A 19,726-nucleotide genomic window follows, 5' to 3' on the forward strand; every position below is an offset into this window, starting at 1 on the left:
CCCTGAACTCACCGGAGGCAAGGGCAGGGGTGGCAGCAGCAGCCAGAGAGCAGTGCTGTAATGGTTTCCTGCACGCCACGACTCCTTCTCCAGGTCTAAGCCACTGCGCAAAACCCACTTTGCCAGGGACAAACATGGTGGACAGGAAACTCTGACGTCAGACGGCCTCGCCGTGTGACGTCAGACGACCTCGCCGTGTGACGTCAGACAGCCTCGCCGTGTGACGTCATCCAGGCGCGCGCGCGCCCGCGCGCGCGGGGGAGAACCAGAAAGGCGGGCATCTTGGTCGCCTTGGAGACGGAAAAATTTTGCGCAGTCGGGAAGTGACCTGAGGTCCGGGCCTCGAGGAAGTTCACTGACGATCGGAACGGATCTATTAAACAAGCTGACATTCCCTGGATTTGTTTCCTCGCAGAGGAGTTCTCTAAAAACTTACACATAGGGCTAGTGAAACATCCTGTTTTCTTAAAAACAACACAAACAAAAAAACCCAGCTAATTTCCCTGGCCAGTTCAGGAATGTGGACAATGGTGATCCAGCCCAAGACCATACAAGGGCAGTGGGACTGGAGGAGAGTGGTGCAAGGAAAAGAGGTTGACATGGCCTCAGATCTGAGTTTGAATCCATCTGAGATCGAATCCCTGTCCTGAATGTGATTACGAAAGTTACTTAACGTCTCCTCAACCTTAGTCTTACTTGTGAAATAAATCCAGTGATATAACTCTCTCCAGCTTGTGAAGCTTAAAGTAGGTAAGGCGCCCAGCATGTAACAGGCGTGCTTACACAAAAGTAAGTTCCTTTCAGAAACCAAGACCTAGATATCTCTGTACCTTCCCCTCAAAACGAAAACTTCCCACCTAAAACTGCTCTAAGTAATAATAAAGTCTTTAACCAAAAAAAGAAGAAGAGGAATGTGAAGAATGAGAGCCTGAGGCAGAAGTTGGGAAACCAAAGTGCAAAGGGGACTGAGAAGTAGAGAGGCAGAAGGAAAAGCTGGTGGTCATAATCATTTAGGACGTTTTTAGAGTTCTGTGAAAGTATAGGACCTATATACTATATCTCTGAGGCCTAGCCGCCCCCTCCCCAAAGTTTGTTGAATGGATAAATGTATGAGTGAGTGGTCAACAACAACAGTTGCTAGAGAGAAAAGGAGGAAGGGCCGAAAAGTGTCCAAGGATTTAGCAGCACAAAGGTCTTCGATGTCATTGCTGAGACCATCAGCAGAGATAATGAAGGCAAAAGCCATGCTGAAGAAGTGTGAAGATAAATGGGAGGTAAGGAAATGAAAACAGATAACTCCATAAGAAAGTATAGCTGAAAGAGAAGAGATATAGGATGGTGTCTGAGGGAGAAAGTAGCAAGCATTTTATTTTTAAGTTCTATATTCATACATTTTCTTTACACTAACCCTTTAGCAATACCATGGGTTCAATCATTTTTCCTACCCATATTGTTAGACCTGCGCGGTCTCCTAGGAGTTTCGACTCGCCCAGGAAACAACAAGAGTCGGAAGTCGATGCAAAACGCAAGAGGTTTATTGAAGGCCGGTGCACCGGGGTTCCTTGGTCCTCATGCAGGAGGTCAAAGAAAGAACCCTTTTGGGCGCGAATATGTCAGTTTTATAGGTTCCCACTTCCCCGTATGTAAATTATAGATTTGGTTGTGTTCTCCTGCTGATTGGTCCCGGCTTAGGCTCGGACCAGAGAGGGAACTTGTCCCCAGCTGCCTGATTGGTCTTTGACAGACACCTTTTTTACATTTTGTTATCTCCCTCCTTCTCGGAAGGGGGCCGGACATCCTGGAAATTCACCCATTGTCTAAGAAGCCCCTATTGTCTGGAGAGTTCTTAATCATTAGCTGGAACAATGTCCCTCGAGTCCCACAATATGACTCCAAAATATCTATCTCTAGCCTTGACCTAGTCCCCAAATTTCACCACCAAATTGCTAACCGCACTGATCGTAAGTCTGCACATATGGCCCACCCAAATTAAGCAAATCATAAGAGTATTGGGGGAGGTGTTTAAAAACTGTGGTTCCAGGTACAACTCACAGAAGACAGAGGTGGATTTTGTAGAGATGCCACCAGAAAAATCTTTGATTCATACCTCTCCCCGGTTCAGAAACTTTCAACAGCTCCTCATTTCCTAATTGGTACAGAACCTATCCTTCTCCCAGTTTTCCCCATTTCTTTGCTCTTTAGTTTTCTCATCTACAAAATGGGAGAAATACTAATATCCAATCATAATATTATTACAAGGATGAAGTGAATTAGTGTACGTAAAGCACTTAGAACTATGCCTGCACATAGTATGGACTGTGTAAACATTTGCTATGATTGCAATTATTTGAACAAATTACACTGCCAGAAATTACTAGCCAGAAATCTGGGGGTCATTCTTGATTTCTCTCTCCCTTAACTGCCACATTCATTCCATCTCCAAGTTGTCAATCCTACCTTCAAAATATATTTCAAATTCATCCAATCCCTTCTATTCACCTCATTATTCCAAGCCACCATCGCCTCTTGCCTCAACTACTAGAAACCTCAACTCTCTTCCCAACCATTATTCATACAGCAGCCAGATTTTTGTTTCACTTTTTTTTTGAAGTATAAACTAACATTCCAAAAAGTACACACCAAAAATATAAAGCTTGATGAATTTTCACAAAGTAAATGTAACCACATAACCACTAAGGGGTCATCTTAAAAATATAAACCTGGTCATGACTCCGGTGTATAAATCCTTCAATGACCTCCCATTATACTTTGACTAAAATCCAGTTTCCTTCCCATGGCCTATGAGTGGTTAGGCTCCTGTCTACCTCTCTTAATATCATTTTATCCTTTTCAGTCACTCCTCATTTCCTCTTCATTTCACCTCTTGTTAGCTTTTGCAGCTCTCAAATAGGCCAAGCTCTTTCCCATCCTAGGGCTTTCACAACTACCGCTCCTCCTACCTAATATTCGTTTTCCCCAACTCCACACAGGGCTGGCTGGCTTATAATTTAGGTCTCACTTTAATTGTAATCTCATAAAGGCACTCCCTGATTACCCAATCTAAAAGGTTCTTCTCTCCCAGGCCCCACTGCCACCCCCATCATAGCCCTCTTATTCCATTTGTAAATTATATATTAGTCTCTTTACTTGTTTAGTATCTCTCTCCCCAACTAGACTGTAAATTCCATGAGGGCAGATACCAAGTCTGTTTTTATTACTACTGTCTACCCAGCACCTAGCATAATGCTTGGCGCACAGGATGTATTCAGTAATAAAGGAATAAGTAAATTATTCAGGAATAAATGAATGAATGTCCACAAGCAAAGTACTAAAACTAGCATTTAAGAGCCTCTATATTATGGTCAACAGTATAGACTATGTATTATTGGTCTATTTTCCTCTCTATATTTAAAGCAAACAATTTGACTTTCTCCAAATGTACTCATCTTTTGAGGTCCACCTAATCCACAAAACCTTCTCAGTGGACATCTGGTCCTGATATAAGATGCAGGAGATACCAGGTTACATCGCTGTATTAGAAAGCAACTGGCAGAAAGAAGCTGAGATAAAACGTGAGGTTAAAAACGATCTTCCCCTTGGTTACAAAGGCCAATATAGCTTCTGTTTAAGCTAGTTTGAACGGCCTCATTTCTCCCAGCTCTTATTGTCTCTTCCTCTAAACTCACCATATTAACCTATCTGATGGCTCTTCACACCTTTTAACATAAGTGCAATCAATTTCTGTGTCTTGCTTATTACACCATAAACCTGGGAGTGGGATTTGTGATGAGGTGTTTATTATTTATTGGCTGTAATAATTGACATTGTTATTTTTGACTGCCTTTTTTCTCACATAACAACATCAGTTTACTTTTGCAATATTCTCAAAGGACTATTAAGGTGTCTTGCACTCTTCTGGCTAAGAGTGAAACAGCGAGTGGAGATGAAATCTGAACCAAGGTCAGTCAATAGGGATCTGAATCATAAGTACAGTGACAGAAATTTGTTGAAGCTCGTTCATTGCAACAGCGATGCCTGTATGACCCTTTGCTAATTCTTGCTAGAAACATCCAGTAGGACTGTGTAATTCCTGTTCCCTCAGAGTTGGTTTTCCTTATTTTGTTAGCTACTCCATGTTCTTCTAATAAATTTTTTAGTTTAAATTAGCCTGTTTTCTGTTGCTTGTAACCAAAGAACCCTGATACCAATGTTTAACTAACTTCCCACTCGTCTTAGGTGATGCTATTTCTCAACTTTGTCTTTTTGCTGTTCACTTAAGAAAAGCCTCTCTGTAAGAGATACCACTGACCAAGAAGCTACAGCTAGGTGTTTTATATAGATACATTATCTCTACTCCTTAAAACTCTGTAAGGTAAAATCTTCCATCAATGTGACTTTCTCCAGCAGGTATCCAATCAGACTATAAAACACTTTTTTTTTTTTTTGGCCACGCTGCATGCAGGATCTTAGTTCCCCTGGCCAGGGATCCAAGCCATGCATCCTGCAGTGGAAGCACAGTGTCCTAACCACTGGACCGCCAGGGAATTCCCTGAAACACTTTTTGGAACCACAATTAAGGTTAATTTGCAAGATTTTATTTCTCCTATTGAAACAACTAAACCCAAACCTTGTTCCAGCGTTCTCATTATGTGAAACAATTAACTGTCTTTATACCATAACGTCCTCTATGGTATAAAGTAAGCAAACTTCTATTTCTAGCTATTTAGCCCAGGGGTTGAGGGGAGAGGTTGGAGAGAGAGGAGATGAACTTTAACTATTATCCAAATTCAGTAAACCTGCAGCTACTCAAGGCAATTGCATAACATGTAAAAGTAGTTTGCAAAAGGTCAGGTTAATTACATTTACTTTGGTATACAATGAAAAGTACCTTGTCTGCCAAGCCTCCCCAATTCATGCGAGTTAGAATTCAACAGCATCACTCCGTTTTAGCACTGTATTCATATCGCTAATGTGACGCATCCTACCGTGTTCGAGGGTAGGAACCATTTTCATTTACTGTTGCAAGTGCCTAGAGTTCTGCTTGAACGTAACCTAACCTAGAAGACAATTAAGGTACCAGCTTGAATGAAAAAAATCGTCCCAAATTCTGAACAACAGCAGGAAATTTTTTTTTTGTTAATAATTGGCAGCCATAAGGCTAAGGCTCCTATCTCGGCTTTGTCGCTTCAAATCCTTCCCGAAGGCGGCAAAAATAGTGAGCCACCACACCCGCCGCAAGCAAAGTGAGCCATCTCCACATTCCCTTGGGTCCCTCGCCTCTCTCTATCGCCCCAGGGAACAAAGGCCTCAGCAACAGGCCGAGCTCTGGCTCCGGGCGCCAGACGTCAGTGCGGCGACCCAACACCTTGCCAAAAAGACTCTGTAGAGAGATATCAGAGCCGTGGCTTTCCAACAAGACAGCGATGCAAAACCAGCTAAGAAAAGTAAAACCTACCAGCGGAAAACTCCTCTCCAACCGAGCCCGCTGGGGGCGGAAGCGGAAGTCCCTGTGAGATCATAGAGTTCTCTAGTTCCGGTCGCGGGGCCGCGTTCGGGGCTAGAGCGCCTCTCCACGGCCATCGGGCTCCAAGCGTCTTCTATTTCCGGTTGCGGCTCCTGACAGAAAGCCGAGACCTCCTCTTAAACGCGGCGTCGCGGGTTCCTCGCCCCTCGCCTGGGGTCAGCTCGCAAGGACTGGCGCGGGCGGCGGGATTGCACAGCCCACAGCTGAGCCAGGCCGTTGGGGCCGGCCTGCACTGGCACCTTCGATCCCTCAGAGCCGCCTGGCTTTTGAGCCCTCCGGATTGGGAGTCCGTGATTGGCCGCCTCCAGGACTGCCGCTCGAAAGGCCAGCGCTCCTTCGCCGTACCTGTCCCCCCATAGTCACGCTTTTCCCTGTGAGGTGCAGCATTAATCAACTCACCTCTCCCACACACTACTTCCCTAACGTGGGTGTCCGCGTTGACTTCATTCTTCACCTTCCCTTGAGACCCCTCCCCTCTGCCTCCGGAAGAGGTCTTTTTTGCCCAGTTCCTGTAAAATATCACCCATCTGGCACCCCCAGAAAGTTCATGTTTACTAGAGAGTTTGTGGGCAAAGTAAAACCCAGTGCACACACGAAACTATGGCTGAGCACGGGGCTCACATCACAACTGCTTCGGTGGATGACCAGCCATCCATCTTTGAGGTGGTAGCACAGGACAGTTTAATGACAGCAGTGAGACCTGCTCTTCAGCATGTGGTCAAGGTAAGGATTTAATTCTCTGAAAAGTTTTAGGAACGTCCGGGTAAAAACCAAGCCAATAATCTGAATTTATTTCTTGGCCTAAGTTTTGAAATAACCAATTAGCATATAATGCACATCACATGATTTAATGGTTATGGAGTCTCTTGTTATGTGTACTGAATACCCAGCACTAAAGGGAGGTTAAGGTAGACCCAGAAAGAAAAGTGTGGACATTCAGATGGAAAAAAAGGAAATATAAATACAAGGCATAGTAGCTGTGTAATGGAATGAATTTCATTTATTTATTTTGCTTTAGGTTCTTGCAGAATCAAATCCTGCCCGCTACGGCTTCTTGTGGAAGTGGTTTGATGAAATCTTCACCCTGCTAGATCTTCTGCTCCAGCAACATTATCTGTCTAAAACCAGCGCCTCGTTTTCTGAAAACTTTTATGGCTTAAAGAGGATCGTAATGGGAGACACACACAAGCTTCAGAGATTGGCCAGTGCTGGTCTCCCAAAGAAGCAGCTTTGGAAGTCAGTTATCTTCCTGGTTCTTCTTCCCTATCTGAAAGTGAAGCTGGAGAAGCTGATTTCTAGCCTGAGAGAAGAGGATGAATATTCCATCCATCCCCCTACTTCCCGCTGGAAACGATTTTACAGAGCCTTTTTGGCAGCCTACCCATTTGTTAACATGGCCTGGGAAGGCTGGTTTCTTGTACAGCAGCTTCGATACATCCTAGGAAAGGCTCAGCATCACTCACCACTGCTGAGTCTGGCTGGGGTTCGGCTAGGTCGACTTACAGTTCAGGATATACAAGCTCTGGAGCACAAACCAGCCGAAGCCAGCATGATGCAGCAACCAGCTGGGAGGTAAGGCTTAACATTTCCCCAACATATTTGATTAATAAATCCTAAAATCTTATCCCAATTTTATGAAATTTACCCCCTTCAGTCCACTTTGGGGTATTTCATAAAATCATCGAAAAATTCTTGTGTCCATAAAACAAGGATTTCCATCCTGGTAAAATTCCTCATCATACTGGCTACATTTCTGCACACACTTGCTATGTACCAGGCCCTGTGCTAGGTGTTTACATATATTATCTCAATCCTCATCACAGCTCAATGAAATAAATGCATTAGCACCATTTAACAGTTGAGGAAACTAAGTTCTCACATTTGAGTACCTTGCCAAGGCCACACAGCTAATAGGCGGCAGAGCTGAGATTCAAGCCAGATCAATACAATTCTAAAGACTGCTCTTAACCATGGTGCTATCCCGCTCCTAGTGTCTGTGTTCTCTGACAAGTTCAAATATATTCCTCAGTACTGCTGAGTTGTTTTTTAAGTGAGTTATTTCTTTTTCTGGATATACTATCTTCCACCCCCATAAAAGGTCTATATAATCAATGGCTCATTAATTTCTTTCTCAAAACACAAAGCAACAAAGCCCTAGTCATTAAAAACAAAGCTTAGCTCCTAGAACTCCTAAAATACGGTAGGTCAGAAAGAGGAATTGTTTCGAATAGACACTTACAAGAGAAAACGCCAGTCCAGCAACTATTCAATCCCCAAGCTGAATCAACGATTCTAATGAAAAGTGTAAGAATTACACGCGTATTAGTTGTTCTGTGATTGTACCTAAATAAACAGTTTCTGCTTTTGCCTCCTTGTTCTGTTCTCCAAACAGCGTTGGCGAGAAGATAAAGTCAGCTCTGAAGCAAGCCGTGGGAGGTGCCGCCTCATGCCTCTCTACTGGCCTTTCGACGGGTGTATTCTTCCTGCAGTTCCTTGAGTGGTGGTATTCATCCGGAAACCAAGAAACCATCAAGTCATTGACTGCCCTGCCTAATCCACCACCACCGGTACATCTAGACTACAATTCTGATTCTCCCCTGTTGCCCCAAATGAAGACTGTGTGCCCACTCTGTCGTAAAAACCGCGTGAATGACACCGTTCTCGCCACCTCTGGCTATGTGTTTTGTTATCGCTGTGTGTTTAATTACGTGAGGAGTCACCGAGCTTGTCCCATCACAGGTTATCCAACACAAGTACAGCATCTGATAAAACTGTACTCCCCTGAGAACTGAAAGGGATTAGCACCTTGTCTCACAACGAAATGACTGCGCTATAAGGCCAGAGGGCTGCTTTCCCGCACGGTAAATAGCATTGTATGATCATCCTCAATTAATAATGGTATGAACTTTAAACAGCCACATGGATTTCTTTAAAAGGATGTACTCGTTGATCTTAACCTTTTAGCTTGCTCCGTAGACACCTCTACTTAGAGTTGACCGAGCTGGTCAGAGTGAGAGAATCAGGACTGGCAGGGGATGTGAGGGTCAGCATAGAGAAGGGGATCAAAGAGGGTACTCGGCACAGAAGCTTTTCCTGTCCCCTTCCTTAAAGGACAACAGGTATACAAGCTTTCAGGAAAAACCCAAGTTAGACCTCGTAGAGTGGGTAGTGAAGGGGAAGCAGGCCTTTTGAGAAAGGAAAGCATTTATCTGCCTATTAGGAATAGGTTTTATCGGTTTGCAAACAGTATGAAATATGGACCTGCTTTATTTTATTTTATTTATTTTTTTAATACAGCAGGTTCTTATTAATTATCGCTTTTATACACATCAGTGTATACATGTCAATCCCAGTCTCCCAGTTCATCCCACCACCACCCCACTACCCCTACCACGGACATGCTTTTTATAGAAATACTTAGAAACACTTTCTCCTTCCATATGCTGAGACTCATTTGTTAAGTAACATTTGCTATAGTTTATCACCTTTTAAAGATCCCTTTGTGAACCACACATATCTTCCTTGGGAAACTGGTTACAGGAAAATAGGGGTTGAATGTATATACAGAATAGTCTGAAGACTTCAGTGTGAAAGCAAAGCTATTAGTGAAGAGATGAAGTAAAATACTGCCCTAACTATGACTGTGTAAAGACAGGATCTTTTCATAAGCTCTTTCTGCTTGCTGTTAAGAGTTTGCTAAGCTGACATGAATTATTCTGGCTATTACTAAAGTTTCTACGAAACGCTTAAGTAAATTTTAAGAATAAATGTTTTTTGGCAAAGAGCTGTTCCATGTCATGATTATGTGGAAACTGAAAGATTAGTCGAGGTATTTAAATTTTTCATTCAGGCCACCTTTGACTTTTTTTTTTTTTTTTTGCGGTACGCGGGCCTCTCACTGTTGTGGCCTCTCCCGTTGCGGAGCACAGGCTCGGGGGGCGCAGGTTCCGGGCCCAGCCGTCATGGGGCCAGCCGCTCCGCGGCATGTGGGATCTTCCCGGACTGGGGCACGAACCCGTGTCCCCTACATCGGCAGGCAGACTCTCAACCACTGCGCCACCAGGGAAGCCCCTACCTTTGATTTTTTGAGGCATTCTGTATTAACATTTTGCTTTTTTTGCTAATCCAATATTGGAGAGAAATCCTATTCTCCAACAGCAAGACTTCAATCTTGAGTGAAATACCTTATTTCTCAAGTGAAATACTGCACAAACACTTAAGTTGCCACTGGATTGGCAGGGTTAAACATACAGGTTAAAAACATACGGGTTAAAAAAAAAAATCATTACTACAAGAGGAAGGATGAAAATGATTTTTAAGTGCCTCTGCTGAGACAGGTGTTGTCCAATACAACTCATTTTAGCAATTCAAAGCACATTTTCTGACAGCACTAAGATAATAGAACTAAATTTTGAAATAGAATGTCCTATAGATTTTAAAATATTAACACTTTTATGTACCAAGAGAAGAATATAATGGATATTTGCAAAAATTCTTATTAAACCACAAGGTTTTACCAGAACAAATAGCATAGTTAAGTAAACTTTTTTTTTAATTTAAAAATTTTTTAATTTGTTTCAAAGTTAAACCCAAGACACACTGACTTCACAGGAAATCCAATGAGAAATGTTTTTCTAGGCTGAACACCTGTTTCCCCTTAGTCTCCCCCCCAAAAAACATGTACATGTTAATTACTTTCATTTTACAATCACTGCTAAATAAACATTTTTAATATAGTAATAAGTCAATAAGGGAACCGAACCAGATTCAGGACTGAAATAATGCAGTTTTCCATGAAGACATCAAAGCCATATTTTTCACCTCAACCTACAAAGAAAAACAGAAAAGTATCAGTAATTCAAAAGAATATTAAACACTCTTACACATAATAAAACCAGTATCCTAATAGGCTAAAACATTACCAATGTGGAAAAACCACAACCAGAATCAGCTCAGAGAGAAGATTAAGGGGTCATACCCTGGTCAATGCCAACACTGAAGCAATGGCAATACCAGGTCAGACTGTACTTCACTCATCATTGCATCATTGCTTTTCACCTCCTTGTATTATCTAAGAGCAGCCCAACACCCTATTTTCACATCCAAGAAAACTTAGGTTTACCCATGAGAAGAAAAGACTTCTTTTTAGATAAGTTGCAACCGTGGGCTTTCAATATTTGCTCTTCTACTATGCACCTCAAGCAACTCTGCTGTACAAAAATGCAAACTTGAAGAAGTTTTGTTTTGGAGGTGCTTTTTTAAAATTTTTGAAATGCAGAGTAGAGTGGAGAAGCGTTTACAGTTCAAAAACATTTCTTGTTTTAGTGAGTCCAAACACCATGCATGATAAAATCTCAGGGATGTCTGTGAAGGGATTTATAATCTAGTTCTAAAGCAAAATCTTTAGAAAAGATTTTCTCCTAAAATCCTTTATAAAGTAAACTCCAGTTCATTTAACATACAATTTGATTTACAATTCTGCTGCCAACAAAGATGAAAAGTATAGTCATAAAAAATTTTATACAAGAGTCTGCTAAAGAGTCCAAGACCCAGGGAGGCTAGGATTTGACAAAGGTCCATAACAAAATAACAGCAATGCTGGAAAGAGAAACTGAGGTCTGATTACCAGATTTATATTTTTCCACTACCAGCTAAATACAAGGTTTAATTTCATTTTTCTCCAGGCCATGGGCAAGATAAAGGAAACAATGCAAAGCCTGGGTAATTCACAACATGGATGATCAATTTCTGAATGAGAAAGCTGCCTGCATTTTATTCTAAATGACACCTCGTAGTTTACTATCGCTGACATGCTATGCTAAAGTACTAGGATCACAAACAATATCAACCTCTCCAGCTTTTCAGCATTGTATCTAAATAACAATTCTGGAGACACAACATGCCTCCTTCAGCCATTTATAAATGTCAATAGATTGATACTCCATAGTTAAAAACGTACAGCCATGGTCTGTGTTCTCCATTCAGCAACTGAATTCCACAAAGAGAGGGAAACTAGTAAAGTGCCTGTTTAGAGGCTCGAAGCTTTATCTCATCAACCTGTGCAGAAGTAAGTACACGTTACAAAAAGCAAACAGGCTAAGAGAACTTAAATAACCTTGTCTAAAAGCATGAAACTTGTGAGCAGAGCTCCAAGTGTGCTCCAGCCACACACAGAGGGCACACTTTCCTAGTTCTCTTCCTCAGTACGCTTTCCTCTGTCTGGAGCGCCTTCTCTACCCCTTTCAATCTGGAGAAAGTCTGTAGTTCTAAAACCTTGTTCAAACGTCACCCTCTCTGTTAAGTGGTCCCTAACTCCCTCAGTCATCCCCTCCTGACTCCCACAGCACTTTTTCCCACCACAGTACGCATCACACGCCAATTATTCACCCATTCACGTCCCCCACCTCCCGTCTCTCCCACCAGCCCCATTACGCAGAGCTCCTAAAGAACCAGGACTTCCTCTTACTGGCCTTTGCATCCATTACACTCAGAATGATGCCTGGGACACAGAAGGCGGCTCAATAAGCGACAGTTTAATTCAGTCAGTGAACGACCCTCCCTACTAAACCCTAACCGCCTGGATTATACAAGCATCAGCACGGTTTATAAAGCCGACTTACCTCCAATATTTCACATAGGTTAAGGACGTCCCTCAAGCATCTCTAAGCCCTCCGTCCTCCAGCTTCTAACTCATGGCATTCTGCATGGCGTCCTGCGCAAGACCACCAATACTTATACACGGTGTATCCTCAAAACGATAATAATAACAACAATAACAATACTACTGCTGATAATAATAATAATAACATCCAAACCCCACCAACTTCAGGAAAGACTGAGACGCCATCCTTCCGAGGAAACACAAGGCCGGATCCAGGGCTCAAACCAAAGCCTCAGGCAGGGGGTCCGCAGCCCGCTTTCCGAACCCCCCAAAACTCTTACGCCCTAGACTCTCAGGAGGCCTGCCCAGGCCTGCAGAGGCTGACCGCAGCCCACCCGCCGCCGTTCAGTCCCAGAGGTACGGGCTTGGGGCTTCCCACACTGCTCCACCTCGCTACCCCGCCGGCTGCCGCGGCAGCCCGATCCCGACAACCAATCCCGCGACGGCCAGTGGACCACGTGGGCCGCAGCCCTGAGGCTCGGCTGGTGCGAGGAGCAGCCAATCGGAGGGCTAGGCGAACGCCGGGGTTGGAGTGGGGAGGGAGGGCCGGAAGGCGCAGGCGTCTTTGCCGTCTCTTCTTGGCGTGGCGGGCTACATGCTCAAAGTTGAAAGCAAGACCCTGAGTAGTCCCCGCCCGCCCTCCAATTCCCTGATCCCCGACCTTGGGGAGACTGACATCCGGAGTGGTTTTGCTGGTGCCTCGTTTCACAACTGGGGAAGGGCATCTGAGGTGGGCTGTAGAGGGTGTGTGTGCCCTGGCTTTCCAGGAAGAACTATCGATTCAGTGTTCTGAGAGTATCGTGCTTGCGCCGAATTCCCGCCTGAGGGCTAGGGGTTGGGGCGGACTTTGATGAATGTGTCCCTCTCTCCCCGACCAGGAGAAACTCATTGGCTTGTCAGGGGCTTGGACGCTTCCTGAATAAGCAAGAGGTGCCACTAAATATCAAAGAACTGCGAAAGAGAGCAAGAAAGACTTCCTGGGAGAGGTGGCATTTGATCTGGGTCTTGAAAGATGCGTTGGATTTGGAGATTCTGGGAGAAAATAATTTAACTCCCGAATTAAATAAGAAAGCATAGGGGAGCTTACCAAATTTAGGTAAAGTTGAAACTGGTGTAGTGTTTTCCAAAATTCAGTGAGTTGGAAATACCAGGAGGAAACTTAACAACATAGATGTCCCCCAGCATCAAAACCAAACGACAAACTCCCACAATCCAGACTTACAGAATCGTTAAGGTTGAATCTGGAGTTGGAACCCAGGCGTGTATATTTTTAATAAGTACCCCAGGGGAGATTCTGATTCACACCAAAGTTTGAGGACCAGTGTTAGCGTAAAGAAATGAGGTGATAAGAGATTTGAAAGACAGGGCAAGACTGTTAAAGATAGTGGCTTGCTGGCTGTGTAGTTTAGACTACTCTGGAGAAAGTGGGAGATTTAAAGATTTCAGAGTCTGAGGAGATGGGTGATCAGAGCTGAAAACTCAATATGCAACTGTGTTTTTAAATAGATTGAAGGAAGGCAGAGTGAAAGAAGGGGAAGCTATTGCCAAGTGATTGCAATGGTCCAGGTGAGAGCTAGTAAGAAATGGAGAGGTGGCATATGAAGGACAGCAGGAGGAATATGATGAGTGTCAGATAGGGATGGGGAGAAAGACATGAGGAAATAAATGGAGAAAAATGGAATGTCCTCTGTATCAGACCTATGAAGGACCTCCATTGTACTTTAAGGATAGACTTTAGAAAGTGAAGAGAATGGGCCTTTGCAAGTGCTGTTTCCGCTGCCTGGTTTTCCCCTTCCTTCTTCATCGCCCTTTGTCAACCTGATGCATTCTTTTTTTTTTTTTGCCGTACGCGTGCCTCTCACTGTTGTAGCTTCTTCCATTGCGGAGCACAGGCTCCGGACGCGCAGGCTCAGCGGCCATGGCTCACCGGCCCAGCCGCTCCGCGGCATGTGGGATCTTCCCGGACCAGGTCTCAAACCTATGTCCCCTGCATTGGCAGGTGTATTCTTAACCACTGCGCCACCAAGGAAGCCCTCAACTTGGTGCATTACTTGCAGGTTTCAGCTCACATACCATCTCACTTATGAAATCTTATCTTGTTCTCACAAGCATAGTCACTGACACCCCTTAGAACACCCCAAGCACACTGTTCATATGTTTCTAGCTCTCCAGAATGGCACTAGAGTGTAGTGGTCATGCATATGGACTATAGTATTTGCAAGCACCATAAACTCTCTGTTCTTCAGTTTCCCCACCTGTGAAAAGGGAATAATGACAGTACCTACCTCACAGAGCTGTTACAAGAACTGAATGAGAACAATGCGATAACACCTGGTGTTATCACATATGTTGTATTGCAATGAGTTCTTTAATATATGTGTTCCCCCTCTAGATTGTGAACAGGACATGTGTCTTATTCTTCTTGCTAACAGTAAAGGCTGCATGGCAGAATGATAGTAAATGGGTTTTGGAATCAGATAGATAGGAGTCCAAATCCCAGCTCTGCTACTTACTAGGTGTGTAATCTTCAACTTTACTTCCCTGAACTCAGTTTCTTCAGTTATAAGATAGTGAAAATAATGCATGCCTTACAAGTTGTTACGAGGACAATTTGAGATAATCAAAGTTGCCGATCTGGCCCAAAGAAGGCAGTCACTAAATGGTGCAAATGATGGGTGGCCCCAGGACATAGTACCATGTTCAGAACACAATAAATGCTTAGTAACTGATTATCCTGATATCGAATGAAAAGCTGACGTTATATGCCAGGCACCATGCTAACCTTTTTATATACATCATCGCACTTCATTCTCACAAGAACCGTATGGAGAAGACACTATTATTATCTCCACTTTACAAAGAAGGAATGTGAGGTTTGGATTATCTTAACAAAGCTTTCTAAGCTAAAAAGTGCTAGAGCTAGGATTTCAAGGCCCTTGGTGCTTTAAAAAACAGCTGACTGAATGAGAGAATGAATGAAAGGAGACTTACCCAGAGTCAGGTGGTGGCGTGGTAGAACCAGCACTGTTACTCTTGGTCACCATGCTATCTAGTCTGCTATTCTAGCCGAATCATCTTGACAAATGAATTGAGAGTGAGATGGACGCTGGTATTTGGCAGTTTGTGTCTACTGACCAGGAAAGCTGTGCTATACCTATCTCGGCTGATAAATTGAAGTGCTCGGTGAATAAACACAAATAAATTGGGAGCTCTAGTTCTTCGCCAACTGTCAGCAGTGTGGCCAGATCATTTTCCCAAGACCTAGAGAAAAATCACTGTACAAGCTACTGATTTCAAGTTGCTTTGTATCATGGACATTTGCTTTGAGGTATCAGAGCCAGAATGTGAGCTCCTCGCTGGCCTGATAACATACTATTCATAGCCAGAGGACTTAACTAAGGAACTCTGAAGAAGGAAGAGAAACCCTCTTTGCTCATCTTTCACATTATCCTTCCTTCTCCTGATTTGGTCCCTAATAGTGCATTAAAGAATAAGAAGGAGAAAACAATACAGTTCCTAGTTCTTCTGCCCCAAAAATGTCCTTCCTGTTGATTGGGAAGGAAAAAGGAGGTACTTAGGTAGATTTCAGATTTTGAAGACTCCAAAGCAATCCAGAATCCCAAACTTGAAAGGCAGTGGAAGGAGTAGGGGCATTTGTATTAAACAGACCTGGCTTTGCATGCCAGCTCTTCCACTTAACTGGCCATGTAATCTCAGGTTCCATATCATGTGCCACACTCCCAGCTTGGTCCCTTGTGCCCAAATGCATATGTCCAGTAAATGATGGTCCTTTTTATCTTTCTAAAAGTAAGTGATATCAGAAGGATTTCAGTGTGAGAGTGAAGCTGAGAATTAAGGTAGGTAGTAGAACTAAAAATGGGACTGGGGACTTCCCTGGCGGTCCAGTAGTTGAGACTCTGTGCTTCCACTGCAGCGAGCGCGGGTTCGATCCCTGGTTGGGGAACTAGGATCCCAAATGCCGCGTGGCACGGCCAAGAAATAATAATAATAAATTTTAAAATGAAATAAAAGTGAGACTGAATTTGGAAATGACATGAGTGAAAAAGGGTTAAAGTTGAAGCTGAGAGCAGACCTCTGCAGTTTACTATGTTGCTGTGCTGATTATTCGTCATAGTATGTATTCTGCCTCCTATCCTGGAAATAACTTTTGAGCCAGACAGGTTCAAAGTGTCATGCCAACAAAGCAGAACTACATAGGAAGAGTAAACTCAGTTAAAAAAAAAAAAAACCCGAGGGGGTATTCAGAAACCTATTTCAGAATGCCATTTCAGCATAAGCAAATTGGAGTAGAAACAAAGAGTTGTTTGATGGTTTGACTTATGCGGAGAGAAGTATGTTAGTTTCCTGTGGCTGCAGTAACAAATTGCCACAACCTTGGTTGTTTAAAACAACATTTTATTCTCTCACAGCCAGAAGTTTGACATACGAGGGCAGAAATCAAGGTGTCAGCATGGGCTATGCTCCCCTCAGACGCTCTAGGGGAGAATCTATTTTGTGCCTCTTCCAGCTTCCTGTGCCTGCCGGCATTCCCTCACTTGTGGCCACATCACTCCAATCTCTGCCTCTGTGGTCACATTGCCCCCTCCTCTTTTGTAGGTATCAAATCTCTCTCTACCTCATTCTCTTTTTTTTTTTAAGATTTTTTTTTGATGTGGACCATTTTTTCAAGTCTTTATTGAAATTGTTACAATATTGCTTCTGTTTTGTTTTTGGTTTTTTGGCTGCGAGGCATGTGGGGTCTTAGCTCCCTGACCAGGGATCGAACCCACACCCCCTGCATTGGAAGGCGAAGTCTTAACCACTGGACCGCCAGGGAAGTCCCTCTACTAAATTCTTATGAGAACACTTGTGATTGGATTTAGGACCCACATGGATAATCCAGAATAATTTCCTCATCTCAACATCCTTTCTTAATCACATCTGCAAAGACCCTTTGTCCTTGTAAGTTAACGTTTATAGGTTCATCATCATCATCATCATCAATAATTGCTGGCCAATATTCACTTGTTCCAGTTTAACCAGCATCCCCAAAAGAGATAACTGTCTCTTACCTGTTTATTTTTTTTCACTTAATTGTTTTTTTTAATTACGCAAACAATTGATGTTCATTGTAGACCATTTAGAAAATACAGAAAAGTTAAAGAAAAAAAGGAAAGGAAAAGAAATTCAGTGAAAAATCATCTGTAATCCTCTCACCCAGGGGTAGCCAAACCTTCACCAAAGAGTATTTTTCTAGGCTGGGTCTTGTGTCCAACAAAGAGGAAAAGTAGGAAAAAGAGAATAAAAGTGAATAGAATAGGACAAACGATTTGGAAGGTGATAGAATAGGTTAATATTGTTCATAATAGATATGTACAGGACAGCTTAATCTAAAATAAACGTAGAGCTTTGAAATGAAATTAACTGTGACAGGAGATGCTTGTATGATGTATAGAAATAACACTCAGCCCTTTAGAGGAGGGACGTTTTAGCTTTGGCCTCTCACTTGAAAACCCCTGAATTTCCCCACTAATACTTCATTCTCTCCCAGAGGTCAGACCCTGGCCTGCCAATCTGCCCTGTCATAGGCTTTTTTTGAGTCCTTATCAGCCTTCCTCAGGGGTCAATGTTATGAAGACTAGGGGAGTCTGGCAGAGTTCCTGCTCCTCCCAGGCTGATATCAAAGGGCAACAGGGGCTGTGACAGAAGGCAAACATTCAGACCAAAGCCAGATGTGGAACTGAAGCAACAAGAGGAAAAGCAAGAGCATCAGGTAAAAAAAAAAAAAAGTTTTTTTAAAATCTTATTCCTCTCAGTTTATGTCTGAGAGCATGAAGAGCTTAGTAAAATCATAGCTCAGGAGCAACTTGTAAAGGAGAATGAGTGAGAAGTTTGGGGAAATGTGGAGCAGATGTTCATATGGAGCTAGACTCTCAGAAAACTTTGTATCTATCATGGTTGTCATCAGCAACCAAGTAACATCAATGAGCCTTGGGAGTCATGAGAGTATAGTTCTGCTAGTTCAAAAGCAATTCGATTTGTTTGTGAGTCCCAGCAGGTGGAAGCTATAGGGAGACAAATTATAGCTGAAAATAAGGAAGCTATTTCTTTTTTTTTCTTTTTACGGTACGCGGGCCTCTCACTGCTGTGCCCCTCCCGTTGCGGAGCACAGGCTCCGAACGCGCAGGTCCAGCGGCCATGGCTCACGGGCCCAGCCGCTCCGCGGCATGTGGGATCCTCCCGGACCGGGGCGTCCCCTGCATCGGCAGGCGGATTCTCAACCACTGCGCCACCAGGGAAGCCCAGGAAGCTATTTCTAACAGAGCTGTCAGAAAATAGACGGGGACTAATTTGAGAGATAATGAGTTCGTTGTTATTGGAGGTGTTCAAGCAGTTGCTGGAAAGCAATTTGTTCAGAGTTGCTAGTATTATAGAGCATTGGTCCCCAACATTGTTGGCACCAGGGACCGGTTTCATGGAAGACAATTTTTCCACAGACTGGGGAGGGAGGAGGGGGAGGGGGAGGGGGTGGTTCGGGCAGTAATGCGAGTGATGGGGAGCTATAGGGAGCGGCAGATGAAGCTTCCCTAGCTCGCCGCCGCTCACCTCCTGCTGTGCGGCCCTGTTCCTAACAGGCCGCAGCCCAGGGGTTGGGGACCCCTGTTACAGAGAGTATTTAAGGTAGATGGTTGGACCAGATCTTTAAAGTCCCTTCCAACACTTCTGTGATTCTATGATATAATAGAAACTTATCAGAAATTTCTCTAAGAGCCAAACATTTACATTTGCCTATAGGAGATGCTCACCTATGAAAAAACAATTCATCAGGTTGATTTTGGTTTGCCTGGAGGAAGTGAGAAGGCAACCAAGGCAAGCTAACAGCAGAGGAGAGGACCCATCCTGCTGGATGCCTGCTTTTTTCCCTTCTGGTGGATATAAACAACACCCACCTGGCCTCTGCTTAGCAGAGATCACACAGAAAAAAAAATGGGTTCCCTTCTTCTAGAGGAAGAATTTGGGTTTGGGTTAGTAAATATTTTATTTTGCAGTTAACAAAGACTAAGGGGGCTGTCTCTGAACCATCTGCTTCCAGGGTGCTAACTTCAATGTAGGTGCCTGTTTTCTGGTCTGGGAAGCAGAAGGAGGTTGACCACAGTTTAATATCTATGTCTCAAAGGCTCATGTCCATTCCCCAGTCTTAGGGGTTCCCACAGCACAGGCAGAACTATTAGGAGGGATGGAAAACTCCTGTTCCTGCATCCCACTGAATAAGAAATGTACTTTTAGAAGAATGCCTGAAGAGCTTAAAAGATTTCTGCATTTGGTATCAATTGTTATTCTTTCAGGAGTAGAATAAGACTTTTTTAAATGTATAAAATAGCACATAAAGAATACCAAGTTTGGGCTTCCCTGGTGGCGCAGTGGTTGAGAGTCCGCCTGCCGATGCAGGGGACACGGGTTCGTGCCCCGGTCCGGGAAGATCCCACATGCTGCGGAAAAGGTGGGTGGGAGAGGCCGCGACAGTGAGAGGCCCGCATACT

The 19,726-nt window shown here is 43.6% G+C and overlaps 1 protein-coding gene, 1 long non-coding RNA gene and 1 other non-coding gene across 3 annotated transcripts; 1 reads left to right on the forward strand and 2 right to left on the reverse strand.

Moving 5' to 3' along the window:
- Positions 1-5,603: 5,603 nt before the first annotated feature.
- Positions 5,604-9,306, forward strand: PEX12 (peroxisomal biogenesis factor 12). The gene is made up of 3 exons (XM_027099735.1): positions 5,604-6,247; positions 6,543-7,096; positions 7,917-9,306. Exons 1-3 carry the CDS (start codon positions 6,125-6,127, stop codon positions 8,314-8,316), a joined length of 1,077 nt encoding a protein of 358 aa, XP_026955536.1. The 5' UTR covers positions 5,604-6,124; the 3' UTR covers positions 8,317-9,306.
- A 516-nt stretch (positions 9,307-9,822) lies between these two features.
- LOC113616429 (uncharacterized) lies at positions 9,823-12,782 on the reverse strand. Its single transcript, XR_003431301.1, has 2 exons — positions 12,145-12,782; positions 9,823-10,351 (listed from the first exon to the last, which is right to left on the reverse strand). It is a non-coding gene; the product is annotated as an uncharacterized LOC113616429 (long non-coding RNA).
- On the reverse strand, positions 10,473-10,569 carry LOC113616450 (Z30 small nucleolar RNA). Its single transcript, XR_003431305.1, has one exon. It is a non-coding gene; the product is annotated as a Z30 small nucleolar RNA (small nucleolar RNA).
- Positions 12,783-19,726: the final 6,944 nt, after the last annotated feature.

This window comes from Aethalodelphis obliquidens, unplaced genomic scaffold (genome assembly GCF_003676395.1).
Source record: "Aethalodelphis obliquidens isolate GAN/ISIS:26980383/991018 unplaced genomic scaffold, ASM367639v1 scaffold139, whole genome shotgun sequence".
NCBI classification, from domain to species: Eukaryota; Metazoa; Chordata; class Mammalia; order Artiodactyla; family Delphinidae; genus Aethalodelphis; species Aethalodelphis obliquidens.